This window comes from Pan troglodytes, chromosome 16, assembly GCF_028858775.2.
Source record: "Pan troglodytes isolate AG18354 chromosome 16, NHGRI_mPanTro3-v2.0_pri, whole genome shotgun sequence".
NCBI lineage: Eukaryota > Metazoa > Chordata > Mammalia > Primates > Hominidae > Pan > Pan troglodytes.
The window spans coordinates 78344018-78371991 of record NC_072414.2 but is presented as its reverse complement, the minus strand read 5'-3'; the positions used below and the strand labels follow the sequence as shown (position 1 = coordinate 78371991).

The window sequence follows — 27974 nt, the reverse complement described above, 5'->3', positions numbered from 1 at the left end:
AAGCTTGTTTGCACATTTTTATCACTAACAAGCAATGACTTTCTTGTATATGTATCTTTGTGTAGTTCTGGAATTAAATTTCTGGAAGATTTCAGAGTCAAAGTTCATGAAGGCCCATCATGGTGGCTCAAGACGTAATCCAAGCAATTTGAGAGGCCAAGGTGGGAGGATTGCTTGAGCTGAAGAGTTTGAGATCAGCCTAGGCAACATAGCAAGACCCTGTCCCTATAGAAATTTTTTTTTCAATAAATAAGCCAGATGTGGTGGTGTGTACCTGTAGGCCCAGTCGCTTAGAAGGCTGAGGCGGGAGGATCACTTGAGCCCAGGAAGTCAAGACTGCAGTGAGCCATGATTGTACTACTACACTCCAGCCTGGGTAACAGAGAGAGATCTTGTCTCTAAAAATAATTTTTTTTTAAGTTCGTGAATTTTAAAATTTGAATATGGCTCGTTTGTGCTTTAGCTTTTATTTTCAAATTTTTATTTATTTATTTACTTATTTTTTTGAGACAGGGTCTTTCTCTGTTACCCACACTGGACTACAATGGCACAAACATGGCTCACTGCAGCCTCAACTTCCCAGGCTCAAGTGATCCTCTTGCCTCAGCCTCCCTTGTAGCCAAAACCTCAGGTGGGTCCAACCACACCTAGCCAATTTTTTGATTTTTTGGTAGAGACAAGGTCTCACTATGTTGCCCAGGCTGGTCCTGACTTCCTGGGCTCAAGCGAACCTCCTGCCTCAGCCTCCCAAAGTGTTGAAATTACAGACATGCACCACCACACCCAGCCCATGTGCAATAACTTTTTTTTTTCTTTTGAGACAGAGTCTCCCTCTGTCACCCAGGCAGGAGTGCAGTGGTGCGATCTCGGCTCACTGTCACCTCCACCTCCCAGGTTCAAGCGATTCTCCTGCCTCAGCCTCCCAGGTAGCTGGGACTGCAGGCACCTGCCACCATGCCCAGCTAATTTTTGTATTTTTAGTAGAGACGGGGTTTCACCATATTGGTTAGGCTGGTCTCAAACTCCTGACCCTGTGATTCGCCTGCCTCAGCCTCCCAAAGTGCTGGGATTACAGGTGTGAGTCACCACACCCAGCCGTGCAATAACTTTTATAATTAAAAACATTAGGGCCAGGTGCAGTGGCTCACATCTATAATCCCAGCACTTTGGGAGGCCAAGGATGGTAGGTCACTTGAGGTCAGGAGTTCCAGACCAGCCTGGCCAACATGGTGAAACCCCGTCTCTACTAAAAATACAAAAATTAGCTAGGAGTGGTGGTGCTTGCCTGTAGTCCCAGGTACTCAGGAGACTGAGGCAGGAGAATCGCTTGAACCTGGGAGGTGGAGGTTGCAGTAAGCCGAGATCATACCATTGCACTCCAGCCTGGGTGACAAGAGCAAAACCTCATCACAAAAAAAAAAAAAAAAAAAAAAACTTTTAAGAATTGTATAGAACATATGTTATGTATCTCCTTAGATTCCTTCAGATATGTCAGCTCCTGGATCCCCAGTTATGAACTTTGCCTTAGGTGCCACCAGTTCTTGTTGGGCCCTTGTTGCACCCCTTGGGACTGACCAGTCAAATTCCTAAAAGGACCTTCTTCTTTGCTGCTCTAGAGAGCCAAGCCAACCATCCTTCCACCTCAAGTTTCTGGCTTCTCCCACCATTTCTGGACTTGGATGAGTGGCTGCAGAAGGGACCAGATGGTGCAACCTGAACATGTCAGTTTAACCTTCTGGGTACATACTTGGACTAACAGGAAACAGGAAGGTAGGGTGGTGCACAGCATGCAGATAAATGCTCTCGCCTTCCTTTTCAACTATGTACAGCCTATCCAGCAATAGCCCACATAGCTGAGTGGACCTCCTTGACTGCTTTGACCATTGCAGCAATGCAACACTCTGCACTCCTTTCCATTGCCCTATCTCTCACTTTCATGGTTTTTGTTTGTTTGTTTGTTTGTTTGGTCTCTGGTAGTTTTCTGTCTTATCTGAGAAAATAAAGTTTATGAAAATGTTTTGTAAATTATACATCATTTTGAAAAGGGAAAGTATTTTTATTATTGTGATTTTTGTTGTTTTCAGGAATACTTGGGGGTAGATAGCCAGAATTCCATTTGGAACAAAATAATTAAGATGGGCCCTATTTAAATTTTACTACTCTTTATCAGTCTGAGGAGTTTGAAACATTTTGTATCTTTCCGATTCTGTCTGCCTTCGGGGAGGTGTAGTTAATTATAAGCTTCATAGAAATACCAGCAGTACATTTCAGCATGCTCCTAAAGAGGGCATGTTGGAATAAGGAGGAGGATCATGTTCTTACATACTCCAGCGGACTCAGATCCAGCAGGATGCATACCCTGGCATGCAGTTCTATGGGGAGATTAGAATATGAAAGGAGGAGGAAGTAGGATGAAAGAGAAATCAAGGACTTCCTGACCCTGCCCTACTTTCAAAGAATGATCTTCTATTTTACCAGATGTTACCTTTTCCAGTTTCATACACACACACATACACAACCAACATTTCCGGAAGCCTAAATCATCATCTCCTTCTTCTGTGTTCTCTTATGGCACCCACTTCTTTCCATACTCTGCTGTCATTGCTTACTTACTTATCTGCCTTTGTGGCTGGACTATAAACTGTAGAAGACATGGAAGTTGTCAGTTCTACTCCCTGTCATATTCTTGGCACTTAACATATTGCAGGATTTAAAAAGGAAAACGTTTCTTGAATGGATAATGCAAGAAAGAATGAATGAAGAATGTAGATGAAATGGCTATTATCTGCCCTTGGTTATGTGCTTTTAGTTGTATATAATAAACCCAGTCACAAACTTCAGCTTAAAACAAAGTAGATAACTAGTAAATATATATTGACTAATTGATGAAACAAACATTTATATAAAAACCTCTAATTATTGGCTTCTAACAACAGGATTCAAGGTATTCTAAAACGTTCTCATTTACATTTAGGGAATACAGGCATATAAACAGAATTATTGCTTACTGTTAGAAATAGAGATGATTCTTAAGGCTGCTCTATTAGATTGCAGAAATGGTGAAGACTGTTGAAGACTTGAATCGTCATTTGCCTCTTACAGTGAGACAGAAATAATACAGGGCAGTCACAGGAGAATAGAAAATTCCAGGCAGCAGTGCCACACTGATGGCAGGGGCGGGCCGTCCAGAGCAGCCACTGCCATCATGCTGGCTGAAGCAGCGAAGCGCAGGCGGTGGCAGCTGGAGAAGCTGCGGGAACAGCTGTGGCGATGGTTGGACTCCTGTGCCCTGTACCCCGAGGCAGCCGACTGCACCGCCCCCAACATTGCGTGACTGGGCAGGACCCACTCCTAGGCCCAGAGCCTCCGCAGCTCTGGCCCCTGTCCCCATGTTGCTGCTCTCACCAACCACCACTGCGGGAACGGTGCAGGCAGGAGGCGGACAGTCTCCAGAGCCTGCCTCTGGGAGCCTCCTGGAGCCTGCCACCCCGGCAACTGCCACGATGGGGCCGGGCTGAGCTGCCAGCCGTCAGGAGAGCAGCACGGTATGGCACAGAGGAACTCTCAGAGAGGGACCCAGCGAGGACCTGGAGCCCCCACCCCAGACTGCAAGGAGGTGTGGCCTGGGCTGCACACTCCATGGAGCCAGCGGGAACCAGGGACAAGTGAGAGCCTCGCCCCTTCTGATTTGGCAGAGCGGGAGCTCCACAGATGCAGCTGCAGCCTCCCTGCCATGGCTCAGGAACCGGGCATCTCTGTGCTCTTGGGGGCCCAGGAAGGGAGCCGGCACTTCCCCCTGCGGGCCCGGAAGTGCCTGCTCCCACTGCCTGGCTTCTCCCCACTGTCAACGCCCACTCCAATCTCAGAATAAAGTCAGGGCTGAGCCTGGGCAATGTCACAGCCTGGCCAGATATGCACATACTCGGGGTAGAGCTGACATGCCTGACGCCTGCCGGCTTGGCCCCCTCAGGACTTTGTGCACCAACAAGCATGGGAGGGAGGCTAAGGGGGTGCTGAGGACAGCTGGTGCTGGCCTTCAGGCTTCCCTTAGCATGAACAGCCTGGGTGTGGAGAACAGTGGCAGGAGGCAGTTTCCTGGGCGAAGGAGGCAGGTCCCTAGTGAAGCCTCACCTTTAAGCCAGGGAGGGCCTGAAGCCTGGGGGCTGGGCCATGAGACCCCCAGACCAGAGGGGGAGCTTGTGGTGCTTTTGCCTGGGCCCACCCATGGCTGCTCATGGATCAATCAGCACCCAATTCCTCCCCTCTGAGGCCAATAAACACCCCATCCCTTGACTTGAGCAGAGGACAGAGAGGATAGGAAACAAGGGGGAGATGAAGGGATGACCAGCTGCAGAGAAGAATTACCTTCTCTGCTGAGAGCTGGACACTCATCAGGATGACCTGCCTAGCAGAGAGGAACCACCCTCTCTGCTGTGAGCTGAAGAAACAATGGGACAACCAGCTGCAGAGAGCAAGTATCCTCTCTACTAAGAGATGCACACTTGTTGGGACACCCTGACTATGGAGAGGAGCTGCCTACTGTGGGCCCTCTGAGCTATTCCATTGCTCAATAATGCTCCTCTTCATCTTGCTCACCCTCCACTTGTCTGTGAACCTGATTCTTCCTGGGTGCAGAACAAGAACTCGGGACCTGCTGAATGGTGAGGCTGAAAGATCTGTAACACAAACAGGGTTGAAACATGCCCCTTGCTTGCCATGTTGGGAGTGAAGAGCAGAAGAGAAGAGCTGTGGCCCTTCAGGGATCTCAGACCTGGGAGCTCCCTGGGCCAGGGATGTGACTCCATCTTTGGGGCCCCCAGCAGTTCCTGGCATCTCCAAACTTCAGGGTGCCACCATATTCCCCAGTGCCAGCCAGGGAAGTTGCCTGTAGTGTACCCGGTCCAGCCGCAGCTCAGCCAAGAGCCTGTGTCCATGCCAGCACCTGGAGCTGCCCACCCTATAGCATCAGCCAGCGTGTCTGACTGTGCAACGGCCAGACCACAAATTGCTCACAGGCCAGCCCGCATGCTGCTCACACACCCCTCACTGCTCCATGCTTGACTCTCCCTTGGCAGGCATGGGATCCAGGCCAGTAGCATGAGCCAAGTCCAGCCTGCCAGGTCGAGTGAGCGGAACAAGCCCAGAGGGCCCCAGCAAAACTTGGGCAAAGATGCCTCCAGCCACAGAGGTTTCCAGCCAGAAAAGCGACACCCCAAAGATCCCATAAAAACATGAATAGCAAAAGGAAACCTGAAATAGCTGCACAAGCTGGGGCTGAAAAAGACCCTGAAAAATAGTTTGTGGACCAAGCTCGCTAAGACCGACTAGATCCAACATGGTGCTGGATTTGACCTAGGTTTCTCCTAGAATGTCATTATATGCTCATTAACATATTAACACTCATGGGCACCATGACAGTTCGAGGAACACCCATATTTGGTGTAAAAATGGGTGGCATCATAGTTCTGAGAAATTCCCACTTTTTCCAGGAATCTTTATGAATATTCTACCCCTTGATTAAAGAAAAACCCATAAAGGTAGCAGCTGTAAATGTCTTTGCACATGACTCTCTCTTGAGTGTGCCTGTCCTCCCCTTTCTTGAGGGTGTACTTTTCACTTTGCAATAAATCTCTGTACTTTCCCTATTTTCTGAATCATCCTTGAATTCCTTCTCAGGATGGTGTCAAGAGCCTGGACAATAGCTGGGTTCAAGGTCCTACCAGTGTTTGGGGACCTCCCCCAGCCCACTGGTATCAATAGTCAAAGGGGATATTATGGTTTGGGGTGCAACCCATTTTATACAGAGAGAATACCCCATGACAACTCTTCATATCCTGGACTCTGCCCTTCTCAGAACATTTGTATGGAAATGCTACTCCATGCATCCCAGGTTGAGTCAATCCTTTTTCCCTACACTACAAGATAAATAAAACTCTGGATTAAGTCAATGCTTTCTTTGATTTTGTTTGTCTGTTCTTTAAGAGTATCTGGCTTATGCATTTACAACAGTCACATGGGAGAGTAAGATTTACAGAGATAAACCATCTTTTCTTCTTCTTTGTCATTTGAAGTCAAATTATTTTTAAAAGATCATAGGTCCTTTGAGGCTCATAGGATTATCCCAAGTGCCAGATCTCCTCCTTATTTTTCATAGAAGGAACAATTTTCTACGATGGGCATTTAAATTTCATGGTTCCCAGGGCTTTTCTAATCCCAGGAAAGATCCCTGCTGGCAACCTTATTAGCATCTCTGCCTCTTGATTTTTATTTAATTCCTTTTAATATTCTATCATGATGCTGACAGACATTGTAGAACTGAGGGCAACAGAATGAGGACAATATTTTACTACATAATTAAGACTGCAGTGAGTTAATAAACTGCTCATAGTGTGCTTTGAGATCATATCCGAAGAAGTTTTTCTAAAAACAAAACAAAAAAGACAACAGCAAGGCATCACTTGAATTGCAGTTAATAAGGAATGACAGAGTGTCAACATAAATGGTCCAAATAGTATTTCTACTAAAATGATAGATTAGCATCCGGATTTCTCTCTCTTTTTTTTTTTTTCCCTTGTTTTCTTTTTCTTTGAGACAGGTCTTGCTCTGTTGCCTGGGAGTGCAGTGACATGATCTCAGTTCACCGTAACCTCAGCCTCCCAAGTAGCTGGAACCACAAGCACGTGCCACCATGGTCGGCCGATTTTAAATTTTTTTGTAGAGATGGGTCTGCCTATATTGCCCAGGCTGGTCTCAAACTTCTGGACTCAAGCTATTCTCCCACCTCAGCCTCCCAAATTGTTGGGATAACAGGCATGAGCCATTGCGCCCAGCAGCATCTGGATTTCATATTTGTATTTTCAAAGAAATAAAATGGCATTCCAATGGCAAAACAGGCATTTGGAAAATTGTCCTCTTTTCCAAGACTTTGAGAAGGGAAAGGTATTAGAGAATATGGGAGTGAAAAAAAAAACAGTTTATGTAACATTAAAAATGTTGGCATAGATCAACAAAGTATCTCATACTAGGAATTATTTATTTTCAACTTTTAAATCATATTTATCATACATACAGCATCTCATTGTCATTAAAAAAAAATTTCTGGGAACAATGTCCTTGCCTTAACAGAAAAGTTGGAGCTCCCCAATTTCCTATGCTTGACCCTTCACTCTTTCCAACCTACCTCACCTCTTTGACCAAGGGTGTTCAAAATCCATGTTTCTCAAATTTATGGGAAACATGGATCACCTGGAGATCTGGTTAAAATGCAGATTCAGTAGGTGGGGCCTGGGAGTCTGCATGTCTAACAAATCCCAGATGCTGCTGATGCTCTGCTCCAGGGTCTATACCACCACTTGTGAGACAGAGCATCCTAAGAAGATTAGCATCCCATGCAGTCACAGAAGATTTAGACTGCTTAATCCAATACACATTTAATGAGATGCTTCCTTCTTCGTGTGCTAATTGATAAGTAGGCAGAAATAGTCAGGGATTTACAGCCTCCATTTGATTTTCACAAAGTCAAGCCAAGCACTTCTGAGCTGATTTAAGAGCAAAAACTAGGAGACTGTGAAGGGCCCTCTAGAGATCCTGGAATCAATAAGTTAAGGCATGATCTCTTAATCTTTTTGGGGGCGTTGCTCATCCTTTTAAGAATACCTTTAGAAATACAGGTATTCTCCCCAGAAAACTTACACATAGCCAACAAATAATTTTGTATATATCTGTTCTTAAACTCTTGAAAGTCCACATAAGAGGACTGTTCGAAGATACTGATTTAAAATACCCTGACCTGGGAGTGTCCCAGGAGCTAGAGAAAAGAAAGAAACAAAGACATCTTTAAACTCTCAATGGGATATTAGACAGTTTCTTGTAGTAGAATTAAGCTAATTACCTAAAAGCATGGATGAAGAAAAAAAAAGTAAAAGTGGGAGCAGAAGCAGAATTTGAGACTTCATGACAAAAGCCATGGGGAATTTTCTATCCCAAAGAAGATCAGAAGCAAGAGAAGAAAAACAAAAACTTGTCTCAAAACCATCTTACCTTTTACCTCTGGTCTGACTATCCTGCCTCAGTCTCTCAGTAACTGGTCTCTAGGCAGCTGGGCTCTTAATGTCCAGGGACAATTGAAAAAAATGTAGATTCCTGGACCATGCCCCAGATCAAGATATCTCTGGACACAGAGTTCAGACTTTCTTGCAATTTAAACATTTGCAATTTCTAAACTCCACAAGTGATTCTCATGCACACTAAAGTTTGAGGTGGTCCTCAATCTCTCCTCAGATTACATTAATGAAAGAAAGACACCTCCTCCCCCTATTCAAAGATCAAAAAAGATCAAAATTATATTCCTCTAAAGGTTACCTGTAAAAATGATTCTGAGAACAGTGATCTAAAATATTTTTGAGTTGTGCTCATAATTAGAATAGACTTTTAAATTCAGCAATCTTGGAGAAATTTAAATCTGTTTCCTGCCCTGCCTCAACTCCTCATGCCTTTCTTTCTCTTCTTCTAGAAGAAGGCTCACAAATTGTCCTCTTCCCCTTCCCTTCTCTGGGACTTCACATACAAATTAACTATAACATAGATTACGCAGCATAGGAACTTTGATAGATAGAATAAATGAGTGGATAATAAAGGAAATGTCTAAATGATACATATAGAAATTACTTTGATGTAGCTAAGCCTATAAATACAGGTATATGGATATTAGTGTCTATGAAAGCCAAAATCTGTGGTTCTCAACCCTGGCTGTATATTACACTTCATAAAAGCTCAGAGTCTTAATCTTAGACCCCAAAGTTTCTAATTAGGAAGGTTGGAATAAAATGATTATGGTTAAGAGTTGGAGCCTAAGTGTCTTTATCTAAAATAGAAAAAGAAAACCACCGTTAATGATCCTGTTAATCAATAAAAATACAAACAGTAAACATGTATTGAGTTTTTACTATGAAAATGGTGATAAATGTTTTATAGGCAGTAGCTCATTCAGTCTTTATAGCATCTCCATGAAGTAGGAACTATGAGGAGCACCATGTTTACCACTGAAGCTCATAAAAGTCAGGAACCATCTCAAGGTCACAACTGTGAAATGTAGAGCTCTCCCTGGAACTCTACATCTGACACAGGAGCCCATATTAAACAATAAACTCTGCTTTCCTGTATACATCTATTATTAAAAACCATTGATATGGATACATGTTTGTGTATATATGTGTGATATATACATATACTTGTGTGTTGGAGAGAAAGAATCTGTGTGTGTGTGTGTCTGTATCCTGATACAGAGGCAATTCTGCAGCTCAGGACACTTTTAGGGAGGAGAAATGTCCCATCTGGGCTGCGCAAGTCCAAAGAACTGTGTGAGAGCCATGGTTCTCTGATGAGACAAGGAGAGAAGTCAAGAGGAAGTGAAATGAGAAAAGGAAGCAACCTAGGAGGTTCCCTGCTATAAAAAAAATTGGCTGTTTCACTGAAGATCTACTCTGCTCCTTATTCCCCCTGCTGATGGAGAGCTGCCACTTAATGTATTACATTCCTCTCAGCCCTCTTTGTATACTCTGGAAAGGTGAAATAAAGACCAGCCAGAATAAAATGAAAAGGAGAGGGGGAAATAGTGGATGGAACAGCCAAAGTCACTTGAAAACTACCTAATTGGTTCTAAAAGCAGAGCACTTTCTCCCTAGAAAAATGTGCATACTCAAGAAAAATTGGGGTTCCAAGATGGCCAAACAGGAACAGCTCCAGTCTACAGCTCCCAGTGTGAGTGATGCAGAAGACGGGTGATTTATGCATTTCCAACTGAGGTACCGGGTTCATCTCACTGGGGCTTGTCAGACAGTGGGTGCAGGACAGTGAGTGCAGCCCAACGAGCATGAGCCAAAGCAGGGCGAGGCATCACCTCACCTGGGAAGTGCAAGGGCTCAGGGAATTTCCTTTCCTAGGCAAGTGAAGCTGTGACAGATGGCACCTGGAAAATCAGGTCACTCCCACACTAATACTGCGCTTTTCCAATGTCTTAGCAAATGGCACACTAGGAGATTATATCCCGCGCCTGGCTCAGAGGGTCCCACGCCCATGGAGCCTCGCTCATTGCTAGCACAGCAGTCTGAGATCAAACTGCAAGGCAGCAGCGAGGCTGGGGGAGGGGCACCCACCATTGCTGAGGCTTGAGTAGGTAAACAAAGCTGCCAGGAAGCTCAAACTGGGTGGAGCCCAAGGCAGCTCAAGGAGGCCTGCCTGCCTCTGTAGACTCCACCTCTGGAGGCAGGGCATAGCCAAACAAAAGGCAGCAGAAATCTCTGCAGAATTAAATGTCCCTGTCTGACAGCATTGAAGACAGTAGTGGTTCTCCTAGCATGGAGTTTGAGATCAGAGAACGGACAGACTTCCTCCTCAAGTGGGTCCTTGACTCCTGAGTAGCCTAACTGGGAGGCACCCCCCAGTAGGGGCAGACTGACATGTCACATGGCTGGGTACCCCTCTGAGACAAAGCTTCCAGAGGAATGATCAGGCAGCAACATTTGCTGTTCAGCAATATTCGCTGCTCTGCAGCCCCTGCTGCTGATACCCAGGCAAACAGGGTCTGGAGTGGACGTCCAGCAAACTGCAACAGACCTGCAGCTGAGGGTCCTGACTGTTAGAAGGAAAACTAACAAGCAGAAAGGATATCCACACCAAAACCCCACCTGTACGTCACCATCATCAAAGACCAAAGGTAGTTAAAACCACAAAGATGGGGAAAAAACAGAGCAGGAAAGCTGAAAATTCTAAAAATCAGAGTGCCTCTCCCCCTCCAAAGGAATGCAGCTCCTCGCCAGCAATGGAACAAAGCTGGACAGAGCATGACTTTGATGATTTGAGAGAAGAAGGCTTCAGATGATCAAACTTCTCCGAGCTAAAGGAGGAAATTCAAACCCATCGCAAAGAAGCTAAAAACCTTGAAAACAGATTAAACAAATGGCTAACTAGAATAACCAGTGTAGAGAAGTCCTTAAAGGACCTGATGGAGCTGAAAACCACGGCACGAGATCTATGTGACAGATGCACAAGCTTCAGTAGGCAATTCGATCAACTGGAAGAAAAGGTATCAGTGACTGAAGATCAAATGAATGAAATGAAGGGAGAAGAGAAGTTTAGAGAAAAAAGAGTGAAAACAAACAAACAAAGCCTCCAAGAAATATGGGACTATGTGAAAAGACCAAATCTACATCTGATTGGTGTACCTGAAAGTGATGGGGTGAATGGAACCAAGTTGGAAAACACTCTGCAAGATATTATCCAGGAGAACTTCCCCAACCTAGCAAGGCAGGCCAACATTCAAATTCATGAAATACAGAGAACGCCACAAAGATATTCCTTGAGAAGAGCAACTCGAAGACACATAATTGTCAGATTCACCAAAGTTGAAATGAAGGAAAAAATGTTAAGGGCAGCCAGAGAGAAAGGTCGGGTTACCCACAAAGGGAAGCCCATCAGACTAACAGCAGATCTCTCGGCAGAAACTCTACAAGCCAGAAGAGAGTGGGGGCCAACATTCAACATTCTTAAAGAAAAGAATTTTCAACCCAGGATTTCATATACAGCCAAACTAAGCTTCATAAATGAAGCAGAAATAAAATCCTTTACAGACAAGCAAATGCTGAGAGATTTTGTCACCTCCAGGCCTGCCCTACAAGAGCTCCTGAAGGAAGCACTAAACATGGAAAGGAACAACCAGTACCAGCCACTGCAAAAATGTGCCAAATTGAAAAGACCATCGATGCTAGGAAGAAACTGCATCATCTAATGAGCAAAATAACCAGTTAACATTATAATGACAGGATCAAATTCACACCTAACAATATTAACCTTAAATGTAAATGGGCTAAATTCTCCAATTAAAAGACACAGACTGGCAAATTGGATAAAGATTCAAGACCCATCCGTGTGCTGTATTCAGGAGACCCATCTCACGTTCAGAAACACAAATAGGCTCAAAATAAAGGGATGGAGGAAGATCTACCAAGCAAATGGAAAACAAAAAAGGCAGGGGTTGCAACCCTAGTCTCTGATAAAACAGACTTTAAACCAACAAAGATCAAAAGAGACAAAGAAGGCTATTACATAATGGTAAAGGGATCAATTCAACAAGAAGAGCTAACTATCCTAAATATATATGCACCCAATACAGGAGCACCCAGATTCATAAAGCAAGTCCTTAGAGACCTACAAAGAGACTTAGACTCCCACATAATAATTATGGGAGACTTTAACACCCCACTGTCAACATTAGACAGACCAACAAGACAGAAAGTTAAAAAGGATATCCAGGAATTGAACTCAGTTCTGCACCAAATGGACCTAACAGACGTCCACATAAACATCCACCCCAAATCAACAGAATATACATTCTTCTCAGCACCACATCGTACTTAGTCCAAAACTGATCACATAGTTGGAAGTAAAGCACTCCTCAGCAAATGTAAAAGAAAAGAAATTATAACAAACTGTCTCTCAGACCACAGTGCAATCAAACAAGAACTCAGGATTAAACACTCACTCAAAACTGCTCAACTACATGGAAACTGAACAACCTGCTCCTGAATGACTACTGGGTACATAACGAAATGAAGGCAGAAATAAAGATGTTCTTTGAAACCAATGAGAACAAAGACACAACATACCAGAATCTCTGGGACACATTTAAAGCAGTGTATAGAGGGAAATTTATAGCACTCAATGCCCACAAGAGAAAGCAGGAAAGATCTAAAACTGACACCCTAACATCACAATTGAAAGAACTAAAGAAGCAAGAGCAAACACATTCAAAAGCTAGCAGAAGGCAAGAAATAACTAAGATCAGAGTAGAACTGAAGGAGATAGAGACACAAAATACCCTTCAAAAAATCAATGAATCCAGGAGCTGGTTTTTTGAAAAGATCAACAAAATTGATAGACTGCTAGCAAGACTAATAAAGAAAAAAAGAGAGAAGAATCAAATAAACGCAATAAAAAATGATAAAGGGGATATCACCACCGACCCCACAGAAATACAAACTACCATCAGAGAATACTATAAACAACTCTACACAAATAAACTAGAAAATCTAGAAGACATGGATAAACTCCTGGACACATGCACCCTCCCAAGACTAAACCAGGAAGAAGTTGATTCCCTGAATAGACCAATAACAGGCTCTAAAATTGAGGCAATAATTAATAGCCTATCCACCAAAAAAAGTCCAGGACCAGACGGATTCACAGCCAAATTCTACCAGAGGTACAAGGAGGAGCTGGTGACATTCCTTCTGAAACTATTCCAATCAATAGAAAAAGAGGGAATCCTCCCTAACTCATTTTATGAGGCCAGCATCATCCTGCTACCAAAGCCTGGCAGAGACACAACAAAAAAAGAGAATTTTAGACCAATATCCCTGATGAACATTGATGCAAAAATCCTCAATAAAATACTGGCAAACCAAATCCAGCAGCACATCAAAAAGCTTATCCACCATGATCAAGTGGGCTTCATCCCTGGGATGCATGGCTGGTCCAACATATGCAAATCAATAAACATAATCCAGCATATAAACAGAAGCAAAGACAAAAACCACAGGATTATCTCAATAGATGCAGAAAAGGCCTTTGGCAAAATTCAACAGCCCTTCATGCTAAAAACTCTCAAGAAATTAGGTATTGATGGGACATATCTCAAAATAATAAGAGCTATTTATGACAAACCCACAGCCAATATCATACTGAATGGGTGAAAACTGGAAGCATTCCCTTTGAAAACTGGCACAAGGCAGGGATGCCTCCTATTCAACATAGTGTTGGAAGTTCTGACCAGGGCAATCAGGCAGGAGAAAGAAATAAAGGGTATTCCATTAGGAAAAAAGGAAGTCAAATTGTCCCTGTTTGCAGATGACATAATTGTATATTTAGAAAACCCCATCGTTTCAGCCCAAAATCTCCTTAACCTGATAAGCAACTTAAGCAAACTCTCAGGATACAAAATCAATGTGCAAAAATCACAAGCATTCTTATACACCAATAACAGACAAACAGAGAGCCAAATCATGAGTGAACTCCCATTCACAGTTGCTTCAAAGAGAATAAAATACCTAGGAATCCAATTTACAAGGGATGTGAAGGACCTCTTCAAGGAGAACTACAAACCACTGCTCAATGAAATAAAAGAGGATACAAACAAATGGAAGAACATTCCATGCTCATGGATAGGAAGAATCAATGTCATGAAAATGGCCATATTGCCCAAGGTAACTTATAGATTCAATGTCATCCCCATCAAGCTACCAATGACTTTCTTCACAGAATTGGAAAACACTACTTTAAAGTTCATATAGCACCAAAAAAGAGCCCGCATTGCCAAGACAATCCTAAGCCAAAAGAACGAAGCTGGAGGCATCACGCTACCTGACTTCAAACTATACTACAAGGCTACAGTAACAAAAACAGCATGGTACTGGTACCAAAAAAGATATATAGACCAATGGAACAGCACAGAGGCCTCCGAAATAACACCACCCATCTACAACCATCTGATCTTTGACAAACCCAACAAAAGCAATGGGGAAAAGATTCCCTATTTAATAAATGGTGCTGGGAAAACTGGCTAGCCATATGTAGAAAGCTGAAACTGGATCCCTTCCTTACACCTTATACAAAAATTCATTCAAGATGGATTAAAGACTTAAATGTTAGACCTAAAGCCATAAAAACCCTAGAAGAAAACCTAGGTGATACCATTCAGGACCTAGGCAATAGCATTCAGGACATAGGCATGGGCAAGGACTTCCTGTCTAAAACACCAAAAGCAATGGCAACAAAAGCCAAAATTGACAAATGGGATCTAATTAAACTAAAGAGCTTCTGCACAGCAAAAGAAACTACCATCAGAGTGAACAGGCAACCTACAGAATGGCAGAAAATTTTTGCAATCTACTCATCTGACAAAGGGCTAATATTCAGAATCTACAAAGAACTCAAATAAATTTACAAGAAAAAAACAACCACGTCAAAATGTGGGCAAATGATATGAACAGACACTTCTCAAAAGAAGACATTTATGCCGCCAACAGACACATGAAAAAATGCTCATCATCACTGGCCATCAGAGAAATGCAAATCAAAATCACAATGACATACCATCTCACACCAGTTAGAATGGCGATCATTAAACAGTCAGCAAACAACAGGTGCTGGAGAGGATGTGGAGAAATAGGAACTGTTTTACACTGTTGGTGGGACTGTAAACTGGTTCAACCATTGTGGAAGACAGTGTGGCGATTCCTCAAGGATCTAGAACTAGAAATGCCATTTGACTCAGCCATCCCATTACTGGGTATATAACCAAAGGATTATAAATCCTGCTGCTATAAAGACAGATGCACATGTGTGTTTATTGTGGCACTATTCACAATAGCAAAGAGTTAGAACCAACCCAAATGTCCATCAATGATAGACTGGATTAAGAAAATGTGGCACATATACACCATGGAATACTATGCAGCTATAAAAAAGGATGAGTTCATGTCCTTTGTAGGGACATGGATGAAGCTGGAAACCATCATTCTCAGCCAACTGTTGCAGGGACAAAAAACCAAACACCACAAGTTCTCACTCATAGATGGGAATTGAACAATGAGAACACTTGGACACAGGAAGGGGAACATCACACACCGGGGACTGTTGCGGGGGTGGGGAGGGGGGAGGGATAGCATTAGGAGATATCCCTATTGTAAATGACGAGTTAATGGGTGTAGCACACCAACATGGCACATGTATACATATGTAACAAACCTGCCTTTTGTACACATGTACCCTAGAACTTAAAGTATATTAAAAAAATGTACAAGAAAAAAAGAAAAATTGCATAAAATTTTTAAGGGCTTCACATTACACTGGGTCACCCTGGTCTGGGTGATCCATAAGTCCCTCGGATACCCAGCAAAAAATTTGGTCAACATAATGTAGCAGAAACCACACCTATCTTTTAGTTCCAATTCTGTCTTCCTATTATAAATAAGAAAATTGTGACCCAGAGAGGTTAAGTGGCTCACCTGTTGCTGCAGATCTGCTTAATTACAGCCAAGTGCAGAAGGTGGGTCTCCTGCTTCCAAAGCCCAGGTCCCCTTTTACCAACCACATTCTACTAGACAGAAAGCACGAGGTAAAAGCAAAGATCCCAGTAACATATCTGTCTGGCTTCAAATCCTGGCTCAGAAAACTTCTAGCTGTGGGACCTTGAGCAAGTTACTTAACTTCTCTGTCTCAGTGGTCTCATTTGTAAAATAGGAATAATGAGAATAATAATGAAACTGATTTTGTAGTGCTTTGTTGTACAATAGCAGCCATGAAGTAATTTAAGATATGTAAAGGGCTTAGCACACAATAAGTATGATAGATGTGTTTGTTATCATTATCGCTACCTTAACATTGTGTATTATAATACTGGAGCAGCCTTAATCAGCACTCATACATGCCATGAGTCTCAAATTTGTCTTCCAAGATGTTCCAAGAAAATCTGAAATGTTTCATTTTCCTCATCATGAGGTAGAGAGAAAATAAGAACTGTTATAACATATTTAGGGCTTTACCGCAGGGCAATATGGAGACAGAAATAAAAACCTTCCCTAATTCTTGGAGATAATTTTGTGTTTTCTTGTGTGACCCAGTTGATTAGCTTGAATAGTATCTTGCCCAATGCCCAAATTTATCTCCTTATCAGAATGTCAGAATATGAGCTTATTTGGAAATAGGTTCACTACAGATACAATTAATTAAGTTAAGATGAAGTCATCCTGGAGTAAGGTGGGCTCTTATTCCAGTATGTCTGGTGTCCTTATAAGAAGAAGAGGGGAGACACAGAGATAGAGGTTCACAAGTAGAGAAGGCCATGTGACAAGAAAGGAAGAAATTGTAGTGATGCGTTGACAAACCAAAAAACACCAAGGATTTCTGGCAATACAAGAAGCTCAAAGAAAGGCACGAAACAGTTGCCTTTAGAGAGAACATAACACTGCCAACACCTTGATTTCAGGCTTTTATCTTCCAGATCTGTGAGAGAACAGATTTATGTTGTTTTAAGCCATCCAAGTTGTGGTATTCTGTTACGGCAGCCACAGAAAATAAATACAGTCAGCCTACAGTCTGGGCTACTGCAAGAAACCCTGCTCTGATCTGCGGTCTCTAGTTTTGTAGTAGAGGGCTTTGTTCCCTAAACAGCTAAGGCAAGTGGAGTGAATGAAGGGCCACTGGGAGCCCTGAACACGGAGCTCTGATGATTGAATTTCCTATATGAAACTCATCCCCACTAAACCATCTCCAACAATTTAAGTGCTTAGTTCCAGCATGCATGTTTTATAATCTAAGCCTTTTTGAAATACTGTTATAAGTTGTTTACAGCAGGAAACAGCCTCTGAGATGCTGAGATTTGCATACAGAAGGACTTCTGGGGAGTGCTTGCTGTAACAATACCTGTGAGTTACTAGGGAAACAAAGTTGGGCAGAGGGGGAGGTTGAACCACAAGGGAATTACAACAGAGGTGCCAGCTAATCCTATAGGGATATCTAGAGCTGGAATGGCCCTTTGGAGTCATCCCAACTGAAGCAGAGACAAGGCTTTTGTTTTCCCACAGATCAGCTATTGGATGTAGGCTGCAGGTAGGGAGGAGCCATAGCTTTGGGGCAAGATGGGGTCCTTTAGTTACAAGCAATTCCTGGTTATAGACACAGCTGTGAACAACCAGGGGAAATTGAGTGCCTGGGTCCTAAGGAGGGATCTCGAAGGTGGACCACAGCATCTACTACGTATATGGATGGAAGTCTTTCTGCCTAATTATCATCTGTTATTAGAATGTGTCCATAAGAGATTCCATACCTGAACTAGAATTGCCTTACTCTGGGAAATAATCCATTGGGTGGATTATTGTCTCTCAAACCATATCTAGTGGCAGGTCTGAGAGGTCTCAGCCCTGCATTCTTGTGTCTTTCCTTCTTTCACCCACACATTTTCCAGCTCTACCCATTGCAACGACTCTTAATATGTCCATTTTAGAATGGCATCTGATCACATTTGGACCACAATAATTTCTTCTCTTTTTCTACTTACCCAAGGACAGTGAGGATCACCATTTGAGGGCTTGGAAATTGCCATTTATTTACTTGTTCACTTACTTACTCACTTGTCAGCCATCATACATTTTTAATACCTACTTTATACTATACTAAGCATTGCGTATAAAAAAAAGAAAGAAGAGATTGTAAAAGGCCTTACTCACCACGATGATGAGGTGGATTTTATCGAGACACAATGAAGACACTTATGGGCATTACTGTGACTTGAATAGATTTGTGTTATTAAAGGAGCCCTTGTGGGTGGTAGAAAGGATGCACTGCAGGAAGGTCCCACAATACAAGGATGCAGCTCACAGGTAGAGAATTTAAACACAAGTTGAGTCACTCTTCAAACCTCAGCTGAGTTACCATCTTCTGTCCTTCTTTAAGATCCACTTTGCTGTCCAAGTTAGCAGTGTTGCAAGGAGCAAGCTGACAGCCTGCTTGGGTAGAGGGACTCACATCCTCCTCCTAAGCTACCAGCAACCCCTGGGGCCCAGCCACATGCCTTTGTGTATGCAAACACACCACGTGTGTGACCTCAGGTCACAAACACTCAGTGTGAAGCCCACAGCTGTCCACATGGACGGGATGCCTCTAAAAAAATGAGCCCCCAAAGGATGCATCATTTCATTTTGGCTTTTTCCTCAACAGCCTTAATAGCTTTGGGCCCATCCCTAATAGGTAAAGTAAATCTCTCAGTGGGTGGGATTTCCACATTAAATACAAGTTATAGATCTAAGTGTATAACCTAGCAACAGAGACTGTATCCCAAAGAAACAAGAGCAGGATAATTCTTTTTCTAATTAGCCAACTATAGACTGGAAAATAGAAGAGGAAATATCGTATTAATAATCATTATTTTAAGGTAATAGCTTATGTTCTTTAATGCAGTTCCAATATAAATGTCACTGTAAAGAATGATATTTCATTTCAATACTTACAAATCAGGTACTTAGTGTGCTGGGGGAGAAATGATTGGAACTACTTTAAAGCTGCATTAACCAGAGAAACTGCAAAAATATTTATATTCTTATGAAGGAAGGAAAGAATGCCTCTCACGGGTGTATTTAAGTATCCTCCATCTTTTGGATAAATGGTAATGCTAAACAAAAAATGGAAAGATGACCTTAGAATAATAATCTCAAGACTCAACTGGGACTCAGCTTCCCAATGTACAAAAAGCATTTGCAATATGTTCAGGATGGAAATTTCTATACTGCTTTGTAGCTCATAGACTGCATTATGTACCTTACGCAAAAATCACCAAAACACCCAACTCCAGGCTGGCTTCCTTCCCATGGGGTGGGCCCCCCCATATGTAAAATTACTCACCATCCTCTGTGAGTATCACTGCCTGTGATTCTGCTCAGTTACTCAACAATGTTTGTAAGGACAGGAAAACAAAGAGAAGGAGGAAACTAATACATTCGGAGAAGTGTTTTTCATATAGAGAATGGGATTCTTAAACCAAAACCAGGTCTGGCACTGTTAGGGCTTTCTCTAGCCAGTTCTCCCTCCGTTATTCCTTCTAGTGACCCAATGCAAAAGCCATTTGGAAAATTTCACAGGATAAATGCTGCTCCAATACCTGAAGGCCATCCACTGGGTAAGCCCTTTCATTCTTTGTCCTCTCCAACAGCCTCTGTGTACACTGCACAGTAGAGAGTTGGTGAGGGCCTGAACCTATGAGTCATTTCATTTTCAAACAGCTCCAGAGAACTTTGAGTTTCCAGCTGATTTATTGTGAATGGCACTGATACTTACGTGACTAGAAGCTGTTTGTTTGAACTGGTGCTTGGAGAAACAAACTCAATGACAGTCACAAGCTAATAAATCTTTGAAGAGTTACATGGAGTTGTCTTTTAAACAAATGACAAGCCCCTTCCCGTCAAGACACATGTACAGAGAGACACACAAACCTATGTCCATAAGGCCTTAAAGTCACAATATTTAAAGCTTTTTTTTCCAATCTTATACGTTTTGAATGACAAGGGAGTGAACAGATTCCTGATTATATAACCTCCAAGTATATTCACATATATGTTTTCTTTTAGTCCTTACAAAACCTTGTACAGTAGGATAAAAGGAGTCCTTATTAAAATCTGCATTTGACATATGAAAAAAAATAGGTTCCTAGAAGTAAGTAGCTTTCAACACTGCTGGTAAGTGAAAGAGTGAGATCTCTTGATGCCCAATCTCAGGCTCATCCAGTGATTTCAGCTCTTCTTATTCTTCTTTTACATTAATGTGGGTGAATAGGATTAATTCAGTCTAAGAATTTATTAATTCAGTAACAAAACAATTATTTGAAACAAGTCTTTAGACTAAGTGGCTATTTGACAGTATTGATAGTCAAAAGGGGTGGTTCGGTAGCTCTGAGTTAAAAAAAATCTTCGACTATGTGAGAAGTTAGATAATGTGCATTGCCTGTCACACCCTGTATTCTCTTTGGTAACTAACAGATTTCTACAAGCTCAGGATTGCATAGATGCCAAGTGCTTCCTAGCTGTTCCAGGAGACTATCAAAGCCAACACAATGAGCTTAATGCTGGGGAGGTCCAGGTATTCTTAGGGTTGAATGGAAGTCACCGAGGAGCAGTCTGTCAGCTTGCCTAAGAAATTTACAAGAGTCTATTACCCTGGCACTGTCAAAATGTCCTTTATTTATGCTTCTCTATGGGGGAGTGGGAAAAGCAGCCAGAACAGCCTGCTGTAGCAGCTATCCAGCTGCTCATGCAGTTAATATAGCTGTAGAAAGAATGTGATTTATACAAGAGCACTTTCCCTCAACACTAGCATATGAGTCCAAAACCCACTCGTTCTGGGAGACCCACGCCATGCACACACTTTTGTGTGCTCTGGAGACAGCAGGATAACAAAGAGAACTACAGATTTAGATTGACGCAGAAGATGGAAACGCAATAGATATATGTACCAACAATATCTACACACTGACCTATGCCCTTTATGATGTACATAGAACTAGTCCACTTGTTGCAGAAGGCAAGAATTTTATGCATATAACGGAGCCAGGCAAGCAGAGGTTCTGTAAAAGTTGGGGATGCACATCAAAGAGAGGCTCCCAGCTGCTTGCTAGTGAGGGCAGCTGATTGAGGAACCAAATTGGAAAGCATGCACGCATTGCTTCCAGGATCAACATAGATGATCCTGCAGGTGAAAGCAATTGCTGAACCAGTTTTTCAAGGCAAGGGAGAAGGACCAAACTCTACTTGGAGCCTTCTTCCCCTTTTAGGTGAGAAAGCAGGTATGAGCTGTCTGTAATTTCTGTGTATTGTTGCTGGACAGAAAGTATGGGTGTCCTGCAGCCTCACATACCTGATAAGGGCCCTGGTTGCAGCCACAGTAGCTGCTTTCCATGGTGTAGCTTCTGGACACCCCCATCTCTCTCCACACCACCACCCGGGCCGTGGAAGCTCGAGATTTCTCCACGAGGAAGCTGCAGCTGCTCATTGTGAATGCTGGTGCTAGCTTATCAAGGATTTTGGGAAGAGTCTACAGTAAAAACAAAAATCAAACTATGATTAGTTGTGGATGACTAGGGATAGTCATCATAAAAATAGCTTCTCAACATTGTTAAGCATCTATATATAAAATACTCGTTACTTTAAATCATTTATTAACCCTAAGAAATGGCTATCACTTTTTAAAAATCATTTTGCAGATGAGGAAACAGGCTTAGAAAAGTTGGAAATAGGCCGGGAGCGGTGGCTCATGCCTGTAATGTCAGCACTTTGGGAGGTTGAGGCAGGTGGATCACCTGAGGGCGGGAGTTCAAAACCAGCCTAGCCATCATGGTGAAACCCCATCTTACTAAAAATACAAAAATTAGCTGGATGTGGTGGCAGGCACCTGTAATCCCAGCTACTCAGGAGGCTGAGGTAGGAGAATCTCTTGAACCCAGATGATGGAGTTTGCAGTGTGCCGAGATTGTGCCACTGCACTCCAGCCTGGGAGACAGAGTGAGACAGCATCTCAAAAAAAAAAAAAAAAAAAAAGTTAGAAATAAATAGCTGAAGTCCAGAAAACCATAAAGTTGCTAGAAAGGAATCCAAATGCCAACCTGGCCAACTCCATAATCTTTCAATTCCTGTATTGCTGTGGACCAAGGCTGCACACATACATTTGGCCTCATACATGAAAGAGTTGAGACTATGGAAAGCCTCAGATTTCACAGGGACTTGAAAATTACAGACTACATCCAGCCTCACTGTTACTTAGCAGGGTCAGACTAGGGACTGTTCACTTATTTCACAAGGCCAAAGGGGCCAGTGATGATTCTAGAGAAGAAGCACATATAGTTCACTTCTTTCCTAAGAGTATATAATTGCCAAAATGAACTTTTTCGTCTCATCTTCTAAGCCAAAAATCTGAGGCTTGATCAATATGAAACTCCTGAAAATCCATCCTCTCTGGGTTCATATGTTCCACCTTTTCTTGGGGTAAAAATATTTTATTTATGACTACTTAATCTCCATTTAGAAGGCATCTCTAGACACTTGACACCCTGATTGACAGAAAGGGATCTTCCAGCCACTGGACCTCCTCCCCAGAAGACAATGACTCAGAGTTGATAGTATACACAGTTCTGAGTCAGCAGAAATACTGCAATTAGTCCCAGAACTTTTACGACATTAACAAGAAGGATTCTCTCATTTTAGTGTTGGCAGAATATGCATAAACTAACACATAGTATAAAATTACATACATTAGACAACAGTGAAGCCTTAGGCTTTCAGACAAATTACAGGGAGAAAGTAGAGAAGCATAACAAGTTAATGAGAATATAAATGAAAGAATTGTTTTTAAAGAGATGCAGTTTTGTTAATTTCTAGAACATTGAGCAAATCTCTTACTCTCTCTGGTACTTACCATCCTCATGTTAAATGTAACTGTTAATTATAATTATTAATTATCTTATAAATTATATATTATATAAATATATTAGCATAATTAATATAATTCACTATGATCTCTAAATTCCTACATAGCCTCCAGACTTACAATCATCTAAAAAAGGGAAATAGAATGCTAATGTTATCTTCACTTGAGTGTCTACAATTGCCTCCTAATTGATTTCATCTTATCCACTCTTGTCCCTCCCTTCCTATAATCCCTCCATCTATTTGTTCCTTCAAAGTGCTCATTACAATTACAACTGAATTATTGTGTATGTATTAGTTGTTTGTTTTCTATCTCCCCAGAAGCCTAGAATTTCCATGAGGGCAGGTCTGTGTCTTATTCACAGGAAAATCCCTACACATCGAGCAGTATGTTGCTCATAGAGGGTACTACATAATTATTTGCTAAAATAAATAGAATCTGCTAGTCCAGACCCCTGGGGGGCTGGTCAAATAGACATAAATATATTGTTTCTATATCCTGCAACTAAAGTGATCAATAATACTTGCAAATAGCTTTAATTTAACATTGGCATACCACGTTGCAAAAGTTTACTCTTACATTGTTTAAGTGACTTTTCCTTTTTACTTAAGTGAAACCATTTTTTTCTTCCGTAGGTTGTATCTCTCTCTTTTTAAAAAAAAATAAAAAGGCTTTATTTAAAGCAGTTTTAGGTCCACAGCGAAACTGAGAAGGAAGATGCAGAGATTTTCCATATGCCCCCCACTCCTGTACATGCATGGACTCCCTCAACATTGACATCCCTCACCAGAGTGGTAGGTTTATTGTAACTGCTGAACCTACATAGAAACATCATCACTCAAAGTCTATAGTTTACATGAGGATTCTCTTCACTTTTGGTGTTGTATATCTTATGGGTTGGAAAAAATGTATAATGATGTGTACTCAATATTACAGTATTATCCAAAGTAGTTTTACTGCCCTAAGAATCCCCTGTGTTCCACCTATTTATCCTTCCTTCCTTCCAAACTCCTGGCAACCCCGATCTTTTTAGTCTCCATAGTTTTGCTTTCTCCAGAATGTCATACAGCTGGAAATACAGTATGTAGCCTTTTCAGGTTGTTTTCTTTAACTTAGTAATATCCATTTAAGGTTCTTCCATGTCTCTTCATGGCTTGATAGCTCATTCCTTTTCAGCACTGAATAATACTTTATTGTCTGTTTATAACAAATATTGGGCTGTAGCTGTCATTTCTTGTGATGTCCTCATTTTGGCTTTGGTATCAGGATAACACAGACCTCATAAAATGAGTTGGCAAGTGTTTCTCCTCTATTTTCTGAAAGGATGTTTTTATAATTAGCACTATTTTGTTCTTAAGAGTTTGATAGAATGTATGAACAAAGCCATTTGGGCCTAGACTTCCATTTGTGAGAAGAGTTTTAATTACTAATTCTTCTTTCCACTTAAAATAAACCTCATCAGATTGTCTGTGTGTCCTTGAGTCAGTTTTGGTAGTCTGTGTTCTCCTAAGAATGTATTCACTTGTTGGCCTAAAGTTGTTAATGATATTCATTTTTACTTTGTAAGATCTGTAGTGATGCCCCTTCTTTCAATCTCAATTTTGGTAACTTGTATCTTCTTTCTTTTCTTTGTCTAGCTAAATGATGATCATTTTGTTGACCGTTTTAAGAAATCAAATTATGAATTATTGAATAAAAAGCATGTTCTTTATGGATTCTCTATTGTTCATATGATTTTTATTTCATTGATCTTACTTTGGCTTTTATTTTGTTCTTTCTTATACTTTGGGATTTATTTGCACTTCTTTTTCTTGTTTCTGAATGTGGATGCTTAGATTCTTGATTTTAGATCTTTCTGCATTTCTAAATATTATAAATTACAAAGTTCCTTCTGTGTACTATTTTTGCTGCGTACTATAAATTTTCACATATTGAGTTTTAATTTTTATTCACTTAAAGATATTTTCTAATTACCTATTGGATTTCCTCTTTGATCCATAAGTTAATTTGATACAAATTGTTTAATTTCCAAATAATCAGAGATATCCCAGATTTCTTATGAAAGTTAATTTATAATTTAATTCTGTTGTGTAGGTGAATATTCTGTGCATGGTTTCAGTCCCTTAAGATATATTGATATTTATTAAATAGCCTATTATAAGATCTATGCTGGAGAAATTTTGATGTGCACTCAAAAAGAATATACATTCTTTTGTTTTGAAAAGAACTGCTATATATAAGTTAAGTCAGGTGTTCTCTATACTAATTTTCTTTTTGGTTATTCTATCGCTTACTGAGAGAAGATTACTAAAATATTCAGCTATTATTATTAAATTTTAAATGCCTTCTTTCAACTTTTTCTTCTTGTATTTCAGAGTATATAAATTCACATACATTTATAATTGTTACACCTTGCTGATTAACAATTTGTTTCAGTATTATGAATTGCACCCTTAGCCCTAGTAATATTTCTCCTTTTAATGTATATTTTGTCTTATGTCAACATAACCATCTTTATTATGGTTACCATTTGCATGGTGTATCTTTTCCCATCTTTTAACTTTTAAGCTGTTTGCATTATTGAATCAAAAGCATGTCATTTATAGACAATATATACTTGAACCTATTTTTTAAATCTGGTCTTACAACCTCTGCCTTCGGAATGAGGGTTTGTTCGTTCATATTTAATGACATCATTGATATTTTTGGATTTACATTTGCCATTTTGTTGTTTGATTCTATATGTCTCATATATGTTTTGTTCCTCCTATACTATCTTCTTCTCTCATTATATCTTCAAATATTTTTTCAGACATTTATTTTCCTCTCTTTTTGGGCCTCCCATTACATGTTGGTTGATATGCTTTATGCTATCCTATAGGTCTCTACAGCTCTTTACTTTTCTTTAATCTTGTTTTCTCTGTTCTTTGAATTGAATAATTTGGCGTTAATCATCAAATTACTGATTCATTCTCTACTATCTTGCCATCTCAAATCTGCTGACAATCCCATCTAGTGAATTTTTCATGTTGGTTATGATACTCATCAACATTATCTCCTTCCTTCCTTCCTCCCTCCCTCCCTCCCTCCACTCCCCTCCCCTCCCTTCCCCTCCCCTCTTCTCCCATCCTCTTTCCTACCTTCCTTCCTTCCTTCTTTCTGTTTTTAATTATCCATCAAAGTTCCATATATATTGAGTAATGGTCATCATATTTTGCCATTAACTTTTGAACATAATTTTCTTTAATTATTTGAACATATTTTAACAGTTGCTTGGAAATAATTATGAATCCAACATGTTGGCCCACTCTTGTTTCTACTGACTGCTTTGTTTCCTGAGCATGGATTTCACATTCTTGATTCTTCACAAAATTGTAATTTTTGGTTGCAAACTGGACATCATAGATTATACTTTTTTTAAGCATCTCTGGATTCTATTTTTTAAATGTTTTTAAATTTTTAACTACTTTCCTGGATTAATCTGCAGAATATTTCTTTCTTTTTTCTTCTGCAATGTGTGCCACTGATGTCTCTACACAGTTTCTACCTTCTTATTTAAATTATTTAGCTTGACATCTGTGGCTGCTTGGCATAGTGGTTATACAATAATTTGGGCAAATGTAGTGCTCAAATATCTTGAGTGCATAAGACTTCCACTCTCTGTTGATTGATTTGTACGTGATTTCGGAAGACATTCAAAATTGTGGCAGTTCTTAAGTCTCTTTGGACTTTCTTTCTCACTGGGCCCTCTTGGGTCTCCTCTAAAGACATATATTTTTCCATAATCCATATGATATAGTTTAGATACATGTCCCCACCAAAATCTCATGACGAAATGTAACTCCCAGTGTTAGAGGTGGGGCCTGGTAGGAGGTGACTGGATTACAGCAGTGGATTTCCCATGAATGGTTTTGCATCATCTTCTTGGTGCTGTCATTGCAATAATGAGTGAATTCTCATGAGATCTAGTAGTTTAAAAGTGTGTGGCACCTCCCCCTGACTCTTCTCCTGGCTCTGTTCTCACCATGTGAAGTGCCTGCTCCCCCTTCACCTTCTACCATGATTGGAAGCTTTCTGAGGCCTCCCCAGAAGCAGATGCCAACATTATGCTTCCCGAACAGCCTGCATAACCATGAGCCAATTAAACCTCTTTTCTTTATAATTTATCCAGTCTCAGCAATGCAAGAATGGCTTAATATATCATGTATTTATAGAAAGCCTATCTTAGCTTTTCTGTGGCTCTCTCTTTTCTAAGGTCTCCCTTGTAAATTTCTGGCTGTGTGTGTGTGTGTGTGTGTGTGGCTATCCTTCTGTTGGTAAAACTGCATTTCTTGATGACCACATAGAGTGGTGTCAGGAGCAGCCCCAGTCAAGAAGGTTACAGACCCCTGCTGTTCTTACATGAACTTCCAGCAATTTTCAAGAATAAATGCTTCTCAATTTATCATCTGTATTTGGTCAATTTACAGAGTCCTAAAAGGGCTGCTTTTCAAAATTTTCTTCTATTTTATACTGTGTTTTGCAGAGAGGATTCACTGACCTCTTTATACCAACATAACTAGAAGTAGTACCATTAAAGTTGATTAATAAAATTGAATAAATGTTGCAGAGTGGATGTGAAATATAACAGGGTGTATAATTGTCTCTTCAATACTAATGGTAAATGACCAAATAAAGTCTTAGATAAGTTTAACATGTTTAGAATTGTTCCACTTTCGATGGTAATGAAGGAATCAGCCTCTAAGCATCAACAGACTCTGGACTGCTGGTAGATATCATGATGATAACATTAACCTATCTTACCAAGACACTCTCCCCTGAGTCGCAATTTTCCCATCTGTAAAATGAGTGGGTCCTTTCAATTCTGACAAGATCCATTTGTATACACAAAAGTCTTTTTAGGCAGATCACCAGTGTTAAGATAATTATTTACAGATCATTATGTCCTAATT

The 27974-nt window shown here is 41.0% G+C and overlaps 1 protein-coding gene across 1 annotated transcript in view; it reads right to left on the bottom strand.

The window, feature by feature from the left end:
* The window catches only part of AGBL1 (AGBL carboxypeptidase 1), an 837843-nt gene that overhangs the window by 340348 nt on the left and 469521 nt on the right, over positions 1–27974 (bottom strand). The window contains exon 21 of the mRNA XM_009429779.4: positions 21457–21633. Within this exon, the coding sequence (XP_009428054.3) occupies positions 21457–21633 (177 nt within the window). The remainder of the gene's footprint in view (positions 1–21456; positions 21634–27974) is intronic.